This window comes from Neolamprologus multifasciatus, chromosome 14, assembly GCF_963576455.1.
Source record: "Neolamprologus multifasciatus chromosome 14, fNeoMul1.2, whole genome shotgun sequence".
Taxonomy (NCBI): domain Eukaryota; kingdom Metazoa; phylum Chordata; class Actinopteri; order Cichliformes; family Cichlidae; genus Neolamprologus; species Neolamprologus multifasciatus.
In genome coordinates, this window is record NC_140452.1 from 5,836,479 (window position 1) to 5,854,170 (window position 17,692).

At 43.1% G+C, this 17,692-nt stretch overlaps 1 protein-coding gene across 1 annotated transcript in view; it reads left to right on the top strand.

Annotated features, from left to right (window-relative positions):
* Positions 1-1,058: 1,058 nt before the first annotated feature.
* The window catches only part of ppm1lb (protein phosphatase, Mg2+/Mn2+ dependent, 1Lb), a 57,936-nt gene continuing 41,302 nt past the window's right edge, over positions 1,059-17,692 (top strand). The window contains exon 1 of the mRNA XM_085130235.1: positions 1,059-1,998. Within this exon, the coding sequence (XP_084986361.1) occupies positions 1,600-1,998 (399 nt within the window). The 5' untranslated portion in view covers positions 1,059-1,599. The remainder of the gene's footprint in view (positions 1,999-17,692) is intronic.

Genomic DNA, 17,692 nt, shown 5'->3' on the forward strand with positions numbered 1-17,692 from the left:
GGGAGAATGGACTGCCATACCCGTTATGTGTCTGTGAGCGAGGGAGGGAGAAAAAGGAAAAGTACTAGCTGTCATCGAGCAAAAACGGGAGCTGGAAGCATGTAAATATAATAATAACCACTGCAGCCAAGAAGAGTGCCTGACGAGCCCAGTTGTAAGTAAGCTATTAAGACTCGACTGTACACGTGTTCGTGTTTTCCTCCAAAAACAATAAGTTCCGTTGGAGCAGCCTTTCAACGCCTCTCTCTGTCTCTGGCTAGCAAAGTTGACCCAGACAACAGAGTTAAGCTATTTTTCGGCTACGAGCCCGACACAGAACCCACCGTATTAGCCAGAGGTCCCTTTACTACGGTTCGGAGCCGCGGACCTACAGTAACAGTAATAAATCACAGCAATAGTACATTCATGTAGTTGTAAACAGCATGATAATATATTAAGTAATCCAAAGTATTCAGAATACTTTACTCTCATTGAGTAACGTAACGGAATACGTTACAGAATACATTTCGGGGCATGTATTCTGTATTCTGTAATGGAATACATTTTAAAAGTAACCTTCCCAACACTGATAATTGAGCAGTAGAATTTATAACATTTGGATGAAATAACATAATGCTGCAATAATTAAATTTTTGTAAACAGTCTGCAGTTTTCTTTTTGGTTTCTCTACTGAATTTTAAGCCAGTGAATGCTACAACTTATTAAGTTGTAGCCACAACACAACTGTTCTTTTCTTTCAAGTGATTACATTAATTAACTAATTTATTTATTTATCTAAATGTATCTAAATTATTTATCTAAACGGCTGTAGATTACATTTCTTTGCATTGCCTAATCACCTTGTTTTCAGACGTAACCAGCTGCAGTTGAATAGGTTTTTATTTATTTCTTTATTTTATTTGTTTGTTTGGGGTTTTTTTTTGGGGGGGGGGGGTCCCTTATTTAAACGGTATCACTGCGTTGTCTGTGGGTAAGTGTTGATATTTTAAATGCAATTATTTCCTACAATTTTGAAGGCGAACTTTACGAGCTGCACGTGAAAGCAGCACGGCCGTTTAGGAAAGCAGCAGCGGGGCTTCTCAGCCAGTGTGGCAGCTGGGAATGTGAGGGTTTCAGCACAGGCTGCTATTTCAGGACTGGAAACAGTAGCAGGGCTGGCCGGGGAGGGACAGGCTCTGCCCACAACTTTACTCTAGCCAACACACTGGCTTAGCCTCAAGTCCAAACGGAGGGGAGAAGCTGCTGTTTCCAGCCTGGGGTGTCCGTGTTCTCGGACCGCGGCAGATGGTCAGCGGACAGCCGTTGGTGGTGGCTCACTGCTGGGCTGAATGCTAGAGGGAACCAGCCGGTGCACCGCGCTTCTTCTTCTTTATCTCCCCTCGGTCGCTGATACGTCCCAGTGAAGTGTCACCCGTTGGTCTAGTATAACCTGAATGTTTCCCGGCGTGAGTAGCTCGGTTAAATGTGTCTGTTTCGCCGCTAACCAAACCAAACACGGTAACATCATCAACAACAAAAACAGCGACGATGGAGTGAAATCTGCGGCGGGGGGGCGAGCGACACACAACCTGCCGCGATTTCCTGCGCGTGAATAAATAAATGATAGAGGATACAATGACCCTGCTGTCTCTATTAGGTCGGATCATGCGTTATTTTCTGCTCAGACCGGAGACCTTGTTCTTGCTGTGCATCAGCCTGGCTCTGTGGAGTTACTTCTTCCACACGGACGAAGTGAAGACCATCGTCAAGTCCAGCCGAGATGCGGTCAAGATGGTCAAGGGGAAAGTGGCGGAGATGATGCAGAACGAGCGCTTCGGTGGGCTGGACGTCCTGGATGCGGAGTTCTCCAAGACCTGGGAGTTCAAGAGTAACAACGTGGCCGTGTACTCCATCCAAGGCCGGCGAGATCACATGGAGGACAGGTTCGAGGTGCTCACCGACATCGTCAACAAGAGTCACCCGTCAATCTTTGGGGTTTTTGATGGCCACGGAGGAGAGGTGAGCGGGGCACCCAGGGGGACATTAAAGTGATCTCCATGGGGGCTAAAGTGTGGGTTTGAATGAGTTTTCTTAGACCTGCTTTTATTTCTTTATTAAAAGCACAAATGAGACTAAATGAAGCAGAGATCTTATTCTGTATTTTCAACCTAAGCTGTCCTCGTTGTACTTTTAAATAAAGTATAAATGTGAGGGATAAAAATCTACTTTCTATACACCTAAAATAACTTCTAACGGATAAAGTGATGTAGTCCACCCCATAAATCATTTATTACAGTGTATTAAGTTACATAGAGTTAATGTGTAGCATAAAGGGGATATTTTCCTTCCTCAGTTTGAACCCAGTGTATTTTTTGTCTCTGTGGTAATTTAATCAAACACAAACTAATTCAGGATTATGCAACTCGGGGGAAGGAGAAACTGAACTAATGAATGTCTTGAATGTGTTAACACGGAGACTCTTTAAGACAGGGACTCGAGGTCGAGTAATTAGGCAGGATTCACTTTGACGTCCTGTGTCATTGATGGGTGCAAGTTATGACTTTAATTAGGACAAACCAAGTGACACACACAGAGGCACAGCGACACTGGGCCTTCTGGGTTGTCTCGTTACAGCCCTGCAAACACACTCACCCTCCCTGTGAGAGAGTCTTCTTTTAGATCGCAAGTAGAGCCGCATGCTCTTTATTTCCAGCTTATTTCTCTCCAAAAACAATCTCCCTTGGGTTTGTTTGTCCAAAGCAGGGATGCATCCCCCATAGCCTAACACAATTATAGCTGGAAGGAGAAGGATAAACTCAGATTTTTTTCAGATTCTATCCGGGGCTCCATACTGTGAGGAAAAACACAGATGACATCGATCACTAGTCCGCTGGTTACAGCCGTTCTCCTTTGCTTTCTGCTTCCTTGGTGCTAATTAATGTCAGGGCATCGAGGCAACAGCCTGACAAAGCAGCTCACAATGAGACCCTTAAAAAGTGCTGTCAGTTAAAGGGACAAAGAGCATTTGACATGATGCCACAGTCAGGCGGGAACATGAAAACACTGATTTATTATGAAGTCGAAGCATGCCTCTGCTCGGGCATTGTTTTCTGAGGCTTCGACTGTGCCCTCAGCTGACAGTGCTGATGCAACAGAGCCACCAAATAGAAAGAAGAAGAAACATAAACTCCAATAGACTCTTCTCTTCTCTTCTCTTCTCTTCTCTTCTCTTCTCTTCTCTTCTCTTCTCTTCTCTTCTCTTCTCTTCTTTCTGATGAGCCACTTCTGGTTTCCGAGGAGCTCAGTGCTTTTTGTTTTTGTTTTTTTTATTGTCTCACTGCAACAAACCTCACTCCTGAGGTTAACTGTTGTACTCTGATTGAGGCTGAATGATAACATACTAAAAATAGGCAGCTAAATCGAGGTGGCTTTTCTACTAGGGGAAATTAAATTTTAGGCCGCAACGCTGGATGCTGCAGCTTTTTGACCAAAAGTGGTCATTGGATTGGGTTTCCCCTCATGGCCTCCTTCCCTCCTCTGTGGAGTTCATTTTTAGCAATCAGTGGCCTAACCTGTTAGCGCTGCCACAGCTCACCATGCATGTGTTTAAGAAAAATAAGTAGGAGATATGTTTGTTGATCTGCCAGGGGAAAAAAGAGAGAAAACGAGTGGGAGAGCATCGGTGGTGAGTGGGAAGAGCGAGAAGAGATGCTTAGGATTTGCCTTTGGATGTGAGAGTCTGTTTTATCATTGCATGTCCATCGGCATCGGTTTATTCCCACGCCCTCTTTTGAAGTGTGGAAAATGGTTGCCAGTCAGCAGCCTTCGGAAAATAAATAAATAAATAAATAAATAAATAAACATAAAAAAACTTCCTCTCTTTGGTGGATGTAGATATTTTTATATTTATACTTAGCCAGAGGGCATTAAGCGGAGTGATGCTGTGTGGCCCAAGGCAGCATCAGGATACTGGCTGCCTCAGCTGGCTTGTTAGTGAGGTGTCAAATGCTTTCTTTACACGCGCACGTATGCGCACACACACTCTGCTCATCCAGGCCACATATACACAGTCATTAAAGCAACGTCGGACTTGTGCCAGCATCTTTTTAGCATCCAAGACTTTAGCCCTTCTTGGATGTTTACAAATCCCGTAACGAACAAAAATGTAAAGTCCACTTTCACTGGGGTGCAAGCATGCTAAAATAGAGAAATACAATCAGCTCAGAGGAGGAAATTGTAGTTTAAACTACAATAAAGGCTGCAACCAGTGGTTATGTTATAACTGTAACTATTTAATTACAGAAAATGGGGGGAAAAAAGTGGCCTGTGTTGATGTACAAGTCAGGTAAAAAATGTGATAATTCCATAACATAAAGAAAAGCAGCCAATGCCCGTTACTAAGAGGCTACATGTGTGTGATGTGAAGAAAAAGGACACTGAAGGATTTATCAGAGAAGTTGACAGTTTACCAGCTCTGGTTGGTATTTATAATATTGATTCATCATCTTGGCTTCACAAAGCTTTCAATTTCTTCATGCAATCTGTTATTGTTAATGCATGTACCGGTGCTGTGAGTGAGGGCAGGCACTAAATGCTCTTGTAATTACTGTATCCTATTATTGACAGGCAAACAGATGCTTTCTTGCCAAGAAATTGATCAGTACAAGATTGGTATCTTTCTCATTCCTGCTTTTAGTGATGGAGCTGGAAAAAGCAGGCAGGAAGCTTCAAACAGCTTGCATAGCTCTTCTCCAAAAAGTCAAACTGAATTAAAAAGCTACATCCATAATTGCTGTGTATTTACAGTCATGTAAAATGTTTTTCACCTGACATGATACAGTCCTGTGGAGAAACTACTTCTTATCTATACCTTGTGATTAGCTCACAGAACCACTATTTAACAGCAATAACTTGAACCAGTTGTTTTTTGTATGACTTTATCAGTGTCTCACATCATTGTCAGTCTTATTTGCACGATTGCTTCAGTTCATTGAGGTTTGTAGGCATTTGTTTATACGCAGCTCTCTTAAAGCCCCACCCCAACATTTCAGTCAGGTTGAGGTCTGGACTTTTTTACTGGCTCATTGCAACATTTTTATTCTTTTCTTTTTCACATATTCTGTTGCAGATTTGCTGGTGTGTTTGGGATAATTGTCATGCTAGCGCAACCTTTATCTGTCAGAAATATGGTCTCACAAGAAACTCTAGAATACTTTAGTATACAGAGGAGTTCATGTTCAGACTTGGTGACTGCAAGGTGGCAATCGTAGCTCCTCTACTACCATGCTTGACAGCTGGTATGAGGTGTTTGTGCTCACATGCTGTGTTTGGTTTTCTCCAAATCAGACATTCTGCATTACAGCAAACGTCTCCACGTTGGTCTCAGCTGTCCAAAGGACGTTGCTCCAGATATCTTGTGGTTTAATCAGACGCAGCTTTGTAAACCTATGCCGGGGTGCCATGTTCTTTTTAGAGAAGCTGTTCAAACAAGCCACACTTGTTCAGTCTTTTTCTGATTCTGCTGTCATGAACTTTAAACATGCCCTCTGAACATTGCACGGTCTGAGTTTTTGGGGATGCCCATTCCTCGGAAGATTGTAGCATATTTTTAACCGTAAACTAAATGCTCCAGAACAGCAAGCTCACCAAACCTTCCACTTTTATAGAGGTGCAGTTTACCTGGCTGCAGTATGGATGTATTTGTTTCTCTCAGGAGTCCGGTGAGAAACTTTACTTTTCACATGACTGGATCTGTGTAGTGAATTACTTAGGCCGTTACAGTAGACGCGAAAGTATGGTACAAGGCCTCACAAGAAGTAGCGTACAACTGATGGTCATTAGCCAAGCATGGAATAGAACAAAAACCATAAAAACATAGACAGGTGAGAGGAAGAAGATCGGTGCATCCAAATGTAAATGGCTGCAAAATTTGTTTTTATATTAACAAACTGCGCTCTCCAAGTGTCCAATAGTTTTTGTGTTTAGCCAAAGAGCTCACAATACAAGACTACATAGAACTGCCTGAATGCAAGTAGTGAATGAGTGCATGATTTGATACAATAAAAGGTCTGCCCACTCGTGATAACATGATTACTTGTGCATATGGCTGCCCGAATATAAAGCTGATAACTTCCACTCAAGGCAGTGTTTACTTCCTGTTTTTGCTCTGATTTTTATTCTAAAAGTTCTGAGTCAAAGTGGCGATCCACATTGTCATCACTCTGATTCTTCTTTCAGGATGTTGACAAGCTCACCGCCGTTCTTTGTCTGCCATCCTTTTCCCAGTTACAGAAGCTCCAAGTCTTCCTTTGTGCTTTTTCTCACTTCATGATAAATTAAGTTTAGAGCGTGAGCCGTTTCTTTAATGTTGCTATCTGTGCATTCTTCTGAAAAGCACATCATGTGCCAAATTAAGATGAATTCAGATGGCCAGCCTGTACTGCGGTTCGTTTTCAGCTGGTTGGAGGATAGAAGGTAGCGACGGAAGATGGATGTCTTCATTCGTTTGACTCTGTTGATGTTCTGCCAATTCACTGGAACCAATCAGTTTACTACCAGATAAATAAATTATCAGTGAGCGATTGATAACATCTTTAATATCTTTTTGCATCACAAACCCCACTTACACACACACACACACACAATGCAAATTCAATTTCCAAAGTGTTAAAAATCGGTGTTTAATGTGAGCATACCTTCGGCTGTCCCCGTCATATTAGATACTGGCTCAGTGAGGAGATTTATCAGTTAAATGGAGATTGATTTTTAGCTGACACGTGGGAATAACCTGCATGAAAGTGATAACCCTGGGCTCTCCGTCCATTTAATGGCAACATGAGCCATTTGTTCCTTTACCAGGATGTAGAGAGTGAGCCATACTTCACTCCTCCCCGACTCACTCTCAGGTTGTGGCTTCAGGCAGTGCAAAATTACCTTAACTGTAGAGCATAGAGAAGACATTAACTATAAGCCTGTTTAACTTGAATGCGGGGGCTTTCTCTTGCCGTCTGTTTCCCTATCCTTTTAAGTTTTTGTTCTGTGGATTTCCATCACAGCTCGCTCTCTCATGCTGTTTCGATCAGTGGAGTTTGTGAGTGGGTTGTGATAGATACGGCTCCTAACTCTGAAGGAGGTGACTGCGGCGAGTTCGGAGCAAAGAAGCACAAATAACGTCGAAACCACAGGGACGGTGATCATTTTTAGAGGACTCCTTTCAGTCTTAGCTTGTCCCGAGTTTACCTTTGCTTCAGTTTAAGGCTAAACTTGCTTTCAAGTTTAGTGCAATTCCTTGAGTTGCAAAGAAGACAAGACTTTTAAAAGGGATCGATGGTGGTTCACCTTTTAAACCCCAAGGACGCGTTATAGTCAGACAGGCTGTTGTTTGAATTTGAGGTATTTTAATGCGGCTATGTACATGTTTGTGTTTTACCCCAGAAGGGTAGATACCGAGCCGTTTGAATTCCTCCTGAGCTCACTCTCACTGGAGAGATGAAAGAAGACTCGGCATGTGACTAATTGCACTGTTGGCTTTACAGGATTAGAGAGAGAGAGCAAATAGAGAGAGCGAGAGCGAGAAGGAGTAGCAAGACCAAGGACACCAACATGTGCCTGGGCGTATGAATATTAATGTGTGTGTTGCAAGCTTGCAGAGGAAGCAGTTGGAGAGAGGGGCAGTTTGATGTTAGAGAGAGAGAAGACTTGAGCAAGAAGCTCAAAATCACCAAAAACCTATTAAGAAGAGCCGCCTGCCTCACATCAAGTGCCCTCAGAAAGTTTATATAACACACTAAGCATGCTCCAGTGTCGCATGAATAATGCTGAATGCAAACAATCAAAAGGTTGTAATCAGCTATATTAAGAATTGCACAAGTGTTTTATTCACCTCTGCTCTTCTGAGCTTTTAATAGTTCAACTTTTTGGTTCACTTACACTGCTCTCATCAGTGGTGCTTTTGGGCAAACAAAAAAAGCTCTAACTGGACAGTACAGATGATGTCCAGCAGCTAAGGAAAGCAGCATTTTCTTCAGGATTTTTCCCAAAACAGCTCTAAAGCAAGAGTAAATGGAAACTAGTGTGTGAAAATAGTGCCAACGTTGACAATAAAACAGTCATTGCAGACTTCAGATATAAGTTTGTCTCATGTGGTGCACCGGTTCTGCCAGCCAGCCCATTGCCCACTGTGCTGTTTGCATGCTGGAACACACTATTGAGATTCATGTGGATTTCAGATACAATTTGCCGTGCTTGCTCCTGGGTTCGGTACGCTGGGGAAGACGGAGCAGAGCAAAACAGGGAAACATTTGAAAAACCCTCATGCTCGTCTTCTAAATACAAGTTGCGATGATAAAATTCTGTTACTTTGCACATAAAAAAAACCCAAAAACCATACTGTATTTAAATTTAGCTGTTCGCTCCTCGAAGGTCGTCTCCTCGGACTGCTTGCAGCCCACTTGTAGACCTCAAACTTGTTCAGAAAGTGAAAACTTTCGTGTCAAATTAACAGACCTTCAAATCGAGGACCATGACAGCTGATGACAGCTAGGTTATGCCGAGAAGGAAATGCTAATCTCTTTTAAATGTCAAATCAGTCATGGAGTTGTGCACTGAGAATTCACTCCAGAGGGTAAGATGGTGCAAAGTTCTTCTGTAATGTCCTAAAACTTTATGCTGTTTTGGCCACATGAGTATAGTCTTTGATCACCACCCGCCCTACACGGTAGATTTGGCTCGCTGCGATTTTGTAGTCTCTCCAAAATGAAATTTAACTTGAAGGTTTGTTGTTTTGACTCAAGTCTTTATAACCACTCCTCCATAAGCGAAGAAGTCTGAACAGTGTTGTCACATCAAATACTCAGTTTTTTTTATCTTTTAAGAAAACTTTAAACTATAGAGCTACTGAGCTATTAATACAAACAAACCTAAGTTGTGTCTAATTAAACAGATCGTCTACCATCATCAGTGTTGGGGAGTAACGGAATACATGTACCGCCGTTACGTATTTAAAATACAAAATATGAGTAACTGTATTCCGTTACAGTTACCGTTTAAAAAGGTGGTATTTAGAATACAGTTACTTTGTTGAAATAAATGGATTACACGGCGGTACTTCCCTGTTTCATATTGTGGCGGGTCAGGACTGTTCGGGTTTTGTTTGACAGCTACGTTCTGTAGTTCCAGGCGGCAGCGTTATGGTTGCCATGGTTACAGGGTGCCGCTCTCTCTGCGTGTTTCCTGGGTGAGAGAGCGCCTGTTGTTGTTGTTGTGCTAAGCTAATAGGCAGAATGCTACAGGTATAGCTCTAAAGAATGTAGCATCATAGGCAGTGTAGTCCGTGCTGCAGGGAGAATGGACTGCCATACACGTTATGTGTCTGTGAGCGAGGGAGGGAGAAAAAGGAAAAGTACGAGCTGTCATCGAGCAAAAACGGGAGCTGGAAGCATGTAAATATAATAATAACCACTGCAGCCAAGAAGAGTGCCTGACGAGCCCAGTTGTAAGTAAGCTATTAAGACTCGACTGTACACCGTGTTCGTGTTTTCCTCCAAAAACAATAAGTTCCGTTGGAGCAGCCTTTCAACGCCTCTCTCTGTCTCTGGCTAGCAAAGTTGACCCAGACAACAAAGTAAAGCTAGTTTTCGGCTACGAGCCCGACACAGAACCCACCGTATTAGCCAGAGGTCCCTTTACTACGGTTCGGAGCCGCGGACCTTCAGTAACAGTAATAAATCACAGCAATAGTACATTCATGTAGTTGTAAACAGTATGATAATATATTAAGTAATCCAAAGTATTCAGAATACGTTACTCTCATTGAGTAACGTAACGGAATACGTTACAGAATACATTTTGGGGCATGTATTCTGTATTCTGTAATGGAATACATTTTAAAAGTAACCTTCCCAACACTGACCATCATCAAGCAACCTGACTATTAAAGTTCAATTTAAACATCTTTCCAAGATGGGACTTTACTAACAGGGTGTAAAAAAATAAAGCAAACCAGTGCAGTATAATTCAGGCAATTCAGGCACACAATATCAGCTTTTCTCCACTTTGGTCTATTGATGCCCAACTGGAAGCCTTGTTTCTATTGACCACTTGGGTATTAGTCACAGCGCGCAGTGGTCAAAGTTTAACTAGCCCTTTGATCAGTGCACTGACAGACCATCGTAGCCCAGAGCAAGCCATTGGAAATAATTGGATTCGGAGTGCAGTGGTGCCGCTGTAGTGTTTTCTGGAAGTCCGATGAGGCTAAAGCATTAGCAGCAGCTCATAAACTGCTTTCATTAAACTTTTTTTTTTTTTTTAAAGAGAGAAATGGATCTAAATATAATCAGTAAGACTGCTCATTATTACTCTCATCCTGTTGTACCCAGTTCTGTCACTTGTGATGAAAGCTGACACGCAACATTTCAGCCCCTCCTTGAATTCAAGTGAAGCAGAAAGTGGAGAGTACAGGGAGGTCACGCTCTCTCGGAAAATACTTGTGCGGCAGTGGAGAGAACAGACAGCCAGAGAGTTCTGCCGAAAAGTCTTCTGACCTTTTGGTAATTTGTCCCGGGTAGTCAGTTTCGCCTTATTTGTGGTGACAAGACTGGCAGGGAGCGACTGAGGAGCGGATTCAAGGAGTGAAACGCAGCAAATAAATGGACGAATGAGGCTGCTGCCTGTCAGCCAGCCTAAATGTTTGGCCCTGGAGTAAACATCTGTAATCTCCTCTTGTCCTCTGTCATCATTTAACATGAAATAAATGTTAGTCTTTTCAATTGTACTAACATTTTCTTTGCCTCTGCATAGCCTTAAACCCTTCCACTCTCTTTAAAAGATAAGAGCATTTAGTGAAATATTAAAAAAATATATTTCTCAGGTTTGATGGGTGTGTGTACTTGTGTGTCAGGACCGTGCGTGCGTGTATGTGTTTGCCAACAGCATGTAGCACCAGATAAGAGGACCTTCTTCAGCCTCAGCGTGCCATCCTTCCCTGCTGGCACTGACTACTCAATAATTTAACACCCTTGCTGTCAAACACTTCAGCTAAACCCCACCAACTAAATATACAGCTTCCTCCAAGCAGAAAGAGGCCATAAGGTCACCTTTCACACGAACACGTCACATGACATCACCCTGTGCGTGTGGTGCTTCTCAGAGGAGGTCTCAACTCGAAAGTCATTTGCAAAGTTTGAGCTTTGCGATGCTCGCCTTTTCTTTGTCCCCCACCATTTCACCCACTCTTAATTGGGCAGGGCTAGTCTGAGCTGTGATGTTGCTATATGGTGGGTTTGGTAATAGAGCTGTTGTGTTTTGGTGACAGCCCCCCCCCCCCCCCCCAACCACCCGTCTGTCACCCTGTTTTCCCTTTTTCACCCTTTCAATCCCCTCTTTCCGACTCCCCCTCTCTCCGAGGGGGGTTGGCAGTGAGTGAAAGCCGCACAAGCTCTTCGTCGTCAAGGCCATGTCAACCTGTCCCTCCCGCTGCCATGCCAGCTGCTTTCCACGCTCATGGTGAGCAAGAATGCTACCCCATGTGATGCTTTCCCCTAGTTTTAAATACCAAAAAATGCATTCAAAGTATAGCTTTAAAATCCAGTTTCAAACATAGCAAAGCTACAAGTCTTGCTCTGAATGCACAATGCTCACCTACAGCAGCAAAAGAAAATGCTATTAGATTGTCTTATGTGTGTTTCTAGGTGATTAACAGTCACTAAATCTAATCACATGGTTGGAACCCGGCTGCTGCATTTTGTTTTTGAGAGGGGCTGCATTCTCACGTGGATGGCTGTTATATAAAGCGCTGAAGTGAAAAAATGCTCACACAGCATTGTCTACAATTTGAATCCAGCTCCAGAAGCCTAACCCTGTATGCGAGCGCCAGCTACTCAATTGTTTGTTTGTCTGCGTGTGATTGGGAAAATAGACGAGTCAGTTGGAGTTTGCCTGCTCGCTGGCAGTGAAGGATGGCGGGAGAAGAATGTTGGCTAAGAGGAGGTAGCGAGCTGCAGCTGTTCAGAGTTAGCAACATTGGTGTGATTGTGTGCGCAAAGAGCCTGAGCCATGATATTTGTATAGCTCACAGTTGTGGCTCTTCCTCCAATTGGACCTGCGGGTAGGGCAGGTGCATCCTCCTAAAAAGAAAACAGGCCTGCTGGATGTGTGCCACTGCCTCTTATCAGTATAAATGCCCAGATGTGGGGTGAGCCAACTTAGATAATTTTTAAGCTTCCAAGGTCTCTCATAACAAACTGTCAAACCATTAAGCAATTTTCTTAACCAGCTCAGGGTTGCAGGAAGGCTGGATCTACCCACAATTTGAATTGTTTTTTCTTTTTCTGTTGGAGTGTGTATATTAAAAGTTGCTGCAGCCGGTCTGCCGCACACATGTGCTGCACACATACTGGATCTACCCAGACAAAAGGAATGCAGCTGATATGAATGTTTGATTATTACACATGGTTTCTATTCAGGGGAAGAACCGTGAGCTACAAACCTTGGAATAAACTCGGCGGTGAACCAATCCTGAGCCAGGTTGTCTTTAATTTATGCTATAAGAAAAGCTCATGGGATATGATAAAAAAGACCAGACTCCACAGAATGTCATTAACTTGTGCTTGTGATTAAAATTGGGTGGCAGAGGGACGTTATGCACACATTTGTGTGTGTGTGTGATGTCCATTCATTCCCAGGCAGACCATCTATGTTTGTATATCAGGGTCTTGCTGGATCTCTGCCATGAAATCTTGATTATGGCCCTTTGAGATTCATGATTGTAGGATTTTTTTCCCTCATTCCCCCTGCACAACGCTCCTCAATGAGTTTCCTGTTAAAAAAATAAAATAAAGAAAAGAAGGCACTAATCTAAAACTAGTAAGACGTTTGGGTGAACAATCTGCTCTGCAATCTTTAGATGAAGTTGTTTATTCTAAAGAGCAAACAGATGAGGTTGAAGATATAATTGGATAATTGGAAGGGAAAAATGAGGACGGTGTAGAAGGGTAAAGAAGCAGATTGAGGCTTTTTTTGTAAACAGACTGAGGGAAACGTGTACATGTTCATTAGAGTAACTGCAATAAATAAACTTAATCTTCCAATAGGATTGCGAGTTAATTCCAATCTTTATTGGTCTGACCTTTTTTGTTTGTGTAATCTTAAAGCATGCCAGCAGGGACTGAAGGGCACTGCAAGTTTAGAGCAAGGCCTGCACGTAGCCTGTCTGTGGAAGTGTGAGCTACTGAGTGCATGTATGAAACCTCATGAGGTGTTGTTGGTCTCATTCAGAGAGTCTGAAACAGGTTGGTGATATCCTCTAACCCTAGTGACCTAAATTAGCTTCATTTTTTATAACAGCACCAAGTGCTTGCTGTTATAAAAAATTTAATGGCTTTTTTCTTGTTTAAAACTATCATTGCTTTACATCTCAGTATGTACCAGCATTTAATGCTAATGTGGAACTGAAAACATCCATCTATTACTTTCTTCCTCTTTTCCTGTTCAGGGTCGCAGGGGGCAGCTGGAGCCTATTCCAGTTGCCGTAGTTCAAGAGGCAGTGTACACCCTGGACAGGTCACCAGTTGGTAGCAGGGCTAACACAGAAAGACAGACAACTATTTGCGCTCACATTCACACCTGCAGCCAATTTATTATCACCAGTTAACCTAACCCCGCTAACTGCATGCCTTTGGACTGTGGGGAAGCCATGGGGACATGGGGAGAACACGCGAACTCCACGCAGAAAGACCCAGGCCAAGAGGTGGATTCAAACCCACTGTGGGATGCAACAGTGCTAACTACTGTGCTGCCCTGAAATTGCAACATACAGCTTTCAAATGGATAACATGTTGATTGATGACGCAGACTTAATAAGTAAAGCTACAAGTTTGAAAACAATGAATATTAAAAAGTGTGTGTCTTTTGTGAAGGCGTACACACTTCAGCCAATGTACCCAAGTGGAAAAATGAAAAGGTTACAAATGTTCAAAGGTTTTGATATTGCTTCTTTTATTTTACCCCCAAGTAATCATTCAGATTTAAAAACAACAGATCTTCACAGTGAAGGACCTTGATCCAGAGTGTTTGTGTCCATGCTTGAAAAAAAAATACTAATTTGACCAAGAATTTAAGATTTTTCTGATTTTTAGTGTGGTTTTGGCGAGTCATTCGCCCAAAAATAGTTATTGGAATAATATAAATTAAACTGTGGCAATGTGATGACTGCATACTGCCACATCCACTGGTACACTGCCAAACAGGACAAACATTTCACTGTTGTTGGAAAGTTAAATTTTCTTGCCCTTGATTTATGTAACACAATCAGAGAGGCGTCTGATCGCTCTCAGATTCATTCTGTGGCCAGTTTTCTGAAATCCTTGGAACGATCACGTACTGCTGCCTCACTCTGATGATTGACCAAGAGCAAATCTGTCATGCAAAATATAACTTCAAATCCTTTTTTATTTAACAGACTATTTATGGTCTTTTAAGTCTCATTTTAATAGTTTGCCTAAAAAGTTTTGCAGAATGTTATTCAAACACATCACATCCTGTGTGTCGATTAAAGGATCTTTCCTTCCCTGTGCTCTGGATCATCGGCTGGTGATGGCTTTGGATGGATGGGTAGTTTTAGAGGCAGATAAGCAGGAATAGTAATTGATTACTGTGGTGCAGAGGAACCTTATAGGGATAATGCTACCACCTCAAGGCTGCACTCTTCAACTCTGAGCTGAGGCTATAAGGAGCAGAAGAGACAGCAGGGCAGGTTAGATTTAACATAATCCCAGTGGGGATAGTGGGATTAAATTCTCTCTGTGGATTCTTATTCTTTTTTTACATCATCCACATCCTGATCATTTGTATGCGTTTAATGGTTCAACTAAGCTATCTTTTCCTTTCTGGGGGACTTTTTTTTTTTTTTTTTTTAGATTTAAATCTAACCTGTATCTGCTTAACCGTCCAGTACCTTCATCTTACCCAGAGAAATATGTACGTTGCCTTCTTCCTGAGTTGATTTAATGAGCTTATCCAGAAGCAGAGCTGGTAGCTATACTAATGCTGCTCAGAAGGGGAGAGATGCTTTATTGAGGGTGAGAGAAAAAAGGGGGAAATAATGGCTTGGTTGAAATGTGCCTTTATTTAGGGAAGGAGAGAGAAGGAGGACAGAAAGAGAGGGAGAGAGTTGCAGAGATGAGAGGGACTGACAGACGAGCTGAGAAATAAAAATGCTCCTGGCTTACAGAAGTATAAGTGAAGATAGTGGAAGAGGGAGCTTAAAGCTGCTGTTTGGAGGTGGAGAAAAGGCGGGCAAGAAACTATTTCTTTCAAAGGAGATGAGGATAAAACCGGATGGGCTGAAAGGCAGTGCCTTGCTCGGAGCCTAAAGATTTTCCAGGACTGCAGCAAAACTCCTGTTTGCACCATGTCTATGTAGGTTCACAGACTTAAGGAATCTGTCTGAAGCAAAGAGCTGACAGAAGCTAAACATAGCAAGTTACAAGGCTGAAGTGCCAGTGGAGCTTTATCATCTTTTGATCATAAGTCTGTCAGACCGAAGGCCACGTTACCATGGGGCAGTTCCTCCCCCTCAAGAAAGCATGCCGTACTTTTCCACCTCTTTCGGCCTGTTTTTCATCTCCTCTCTCACACTTGCTCTGTGCCTCTGTTGACCTTTCCCTACAGTAACTGTCTCTGTTTTCTCTCCCTCTCGTCCCCTCCCTTCCATCGCTGCATCCACCCCCCCACCCCCACCCCTTCCTTCCGCCTCACCTACTCATCTCTTCTCACTTTTGGATCCCCTCGCGATCCCTTTTGTCCGCAGAAACAGAAATCAAAGTCTGTCATTCGCCCCGAGTGTCTCCAGCTTCGTGCTGGAGGTGCAGCTGGAGGTTGCGTGCGAGGGAGGAATTGGGAACAATGAAGGACAGGGTTTCTTCGTCTGCATCACAGACCTGATTGATCTGTTGATGTGTGGTTGTCTATTACATACTCATATCCCTCATTGTATGCTGAAATGTTTAAAGTAGGTTTTAAAGCAGATATTCCCCTCTTCTTCTGTTTTTTTGCCAGCGATGTCTCGTTTTTTTCTTTTGCGTTTTCCCCATTGCTATTCCACCTGTCTTCTCATTTTTTGCTCTCTTACCTGGTGTATCTCTCGCCACCTTGCTATATCTATTTCCCCCCTTCCCTTTGCTTTTATACCTCTGTCCCCCTCCTCGTCATCCTCCCTGCACCCCCTCGCCCCAGCCCGCAGAGTCACCTTATCTGTCTGCAGTCTGTCTGACTTATTTATCACTGCTCTGAAATATTAAAGAGTCTGCTTCCTCTAGTCTTGAGGGGAGTCCACCTTACAACACGTGCATGCGCGCACACATACACACAATGTAAATTATAGTGTTTCCAAAGACAGCACAGCGCTACGCATCCTGTCTTTTCAGAGTCTCCTCTTGGCTTTTAGAGACTGACAGACTGCACATGGCATGCTGACAAATTCTGCTCCTTTGAGACCTCTTAGGTACATGTATGCTGTCAGAAAGACGTTTGGCATTTGGGCTTGAGTGACTGCAAGCCAGTGGTACACATGCCTGTTCCTGAACACCAATTAGCATGAGCTGATCTTGCCATACAAGGGAGTCCTGACTCATGTGAACAAGTAGGATAATTGCTGCTGGTCGCTTTATGGAAACAGACTTGTGTTCAAGGGCTGGAAAAAGCTCCGCTTCCGTCACTCACTACTGTAATTCTCAAGAAGTAAAAAGCATCAGTGTGAGGTGCTCCATGGATAGTCAAACAACAGATGTAACCTTTCCCTCCACACTTTCTGTCTTTCTTTTATTTTGTTCTGAAATGTTAGCGCAACACCACGAAAGCCTCAGAGAAGAAACTGTCTGAAGGCGCGAGGTACTTCCAAATTTGTGTCAAGAAAGCACGAAGCATCGAGCCACGAAGTCTTACAAGCGTATTTTATTTGTTGTTGAACTTGTGAACTTGTGAAAGAGCCACATCTGTGTGCCTAACCCTAACAATAAAAGACTAAACATGGTGCCACATCTGGCCAGACACCCAGACTTTTTCCCTTATTCTGCCTTAAGGCGCTGTAAACCTGCACGTTTTTTTATGTTTTGATCTTCTATGTTGAGTACATTGAGTTTACATGTCATGAAATGTGCTTTTTAAAAAAAATGCCATTGCCACCTCCAAATACACTGGACACTACACTGCTTCCATGTTCCTCCTGCTTGTCAAGCTCCATGCAAGCAAGCTTGGGAAGCCTGAGAGTGACATAAGACTTTTAAAACACTGCTTAGAATCACTGAGATGTGTAATGTGTCTTTTATTTTTTTCTGGGTCATCGTTTCAGTCCAGTCACTGTTTCAGTAAGGCTCAGGTGATGTCACGGTTGTTTTAAGCACGTCTTTCTGCAATTTGTAGTATGCACAGCACGAGCAGCCTGAAGGATATGCATGTCTACACACACCGACACATGGAGAAGGACAGAGGCTCATGGTGGCTTCTATTCTTAGCAGGCAGTCCCATGGGGGTGCAGCGGTGTCTAAGGCTGGAAATGGTGAGCAGGCCAAAGCGGTGTGGGTCTGCTCCATGATGGTTCTGCACCTGCTGTGGAAACTGGGCTACCTCGAAGCCCGGTGGCCCAGCGCCTGCTGGCTTTGTCACTACGCCCACAGCTCTCTCTTTCTCCAGGCATGACAACAAATACGCAAAAAGTCAA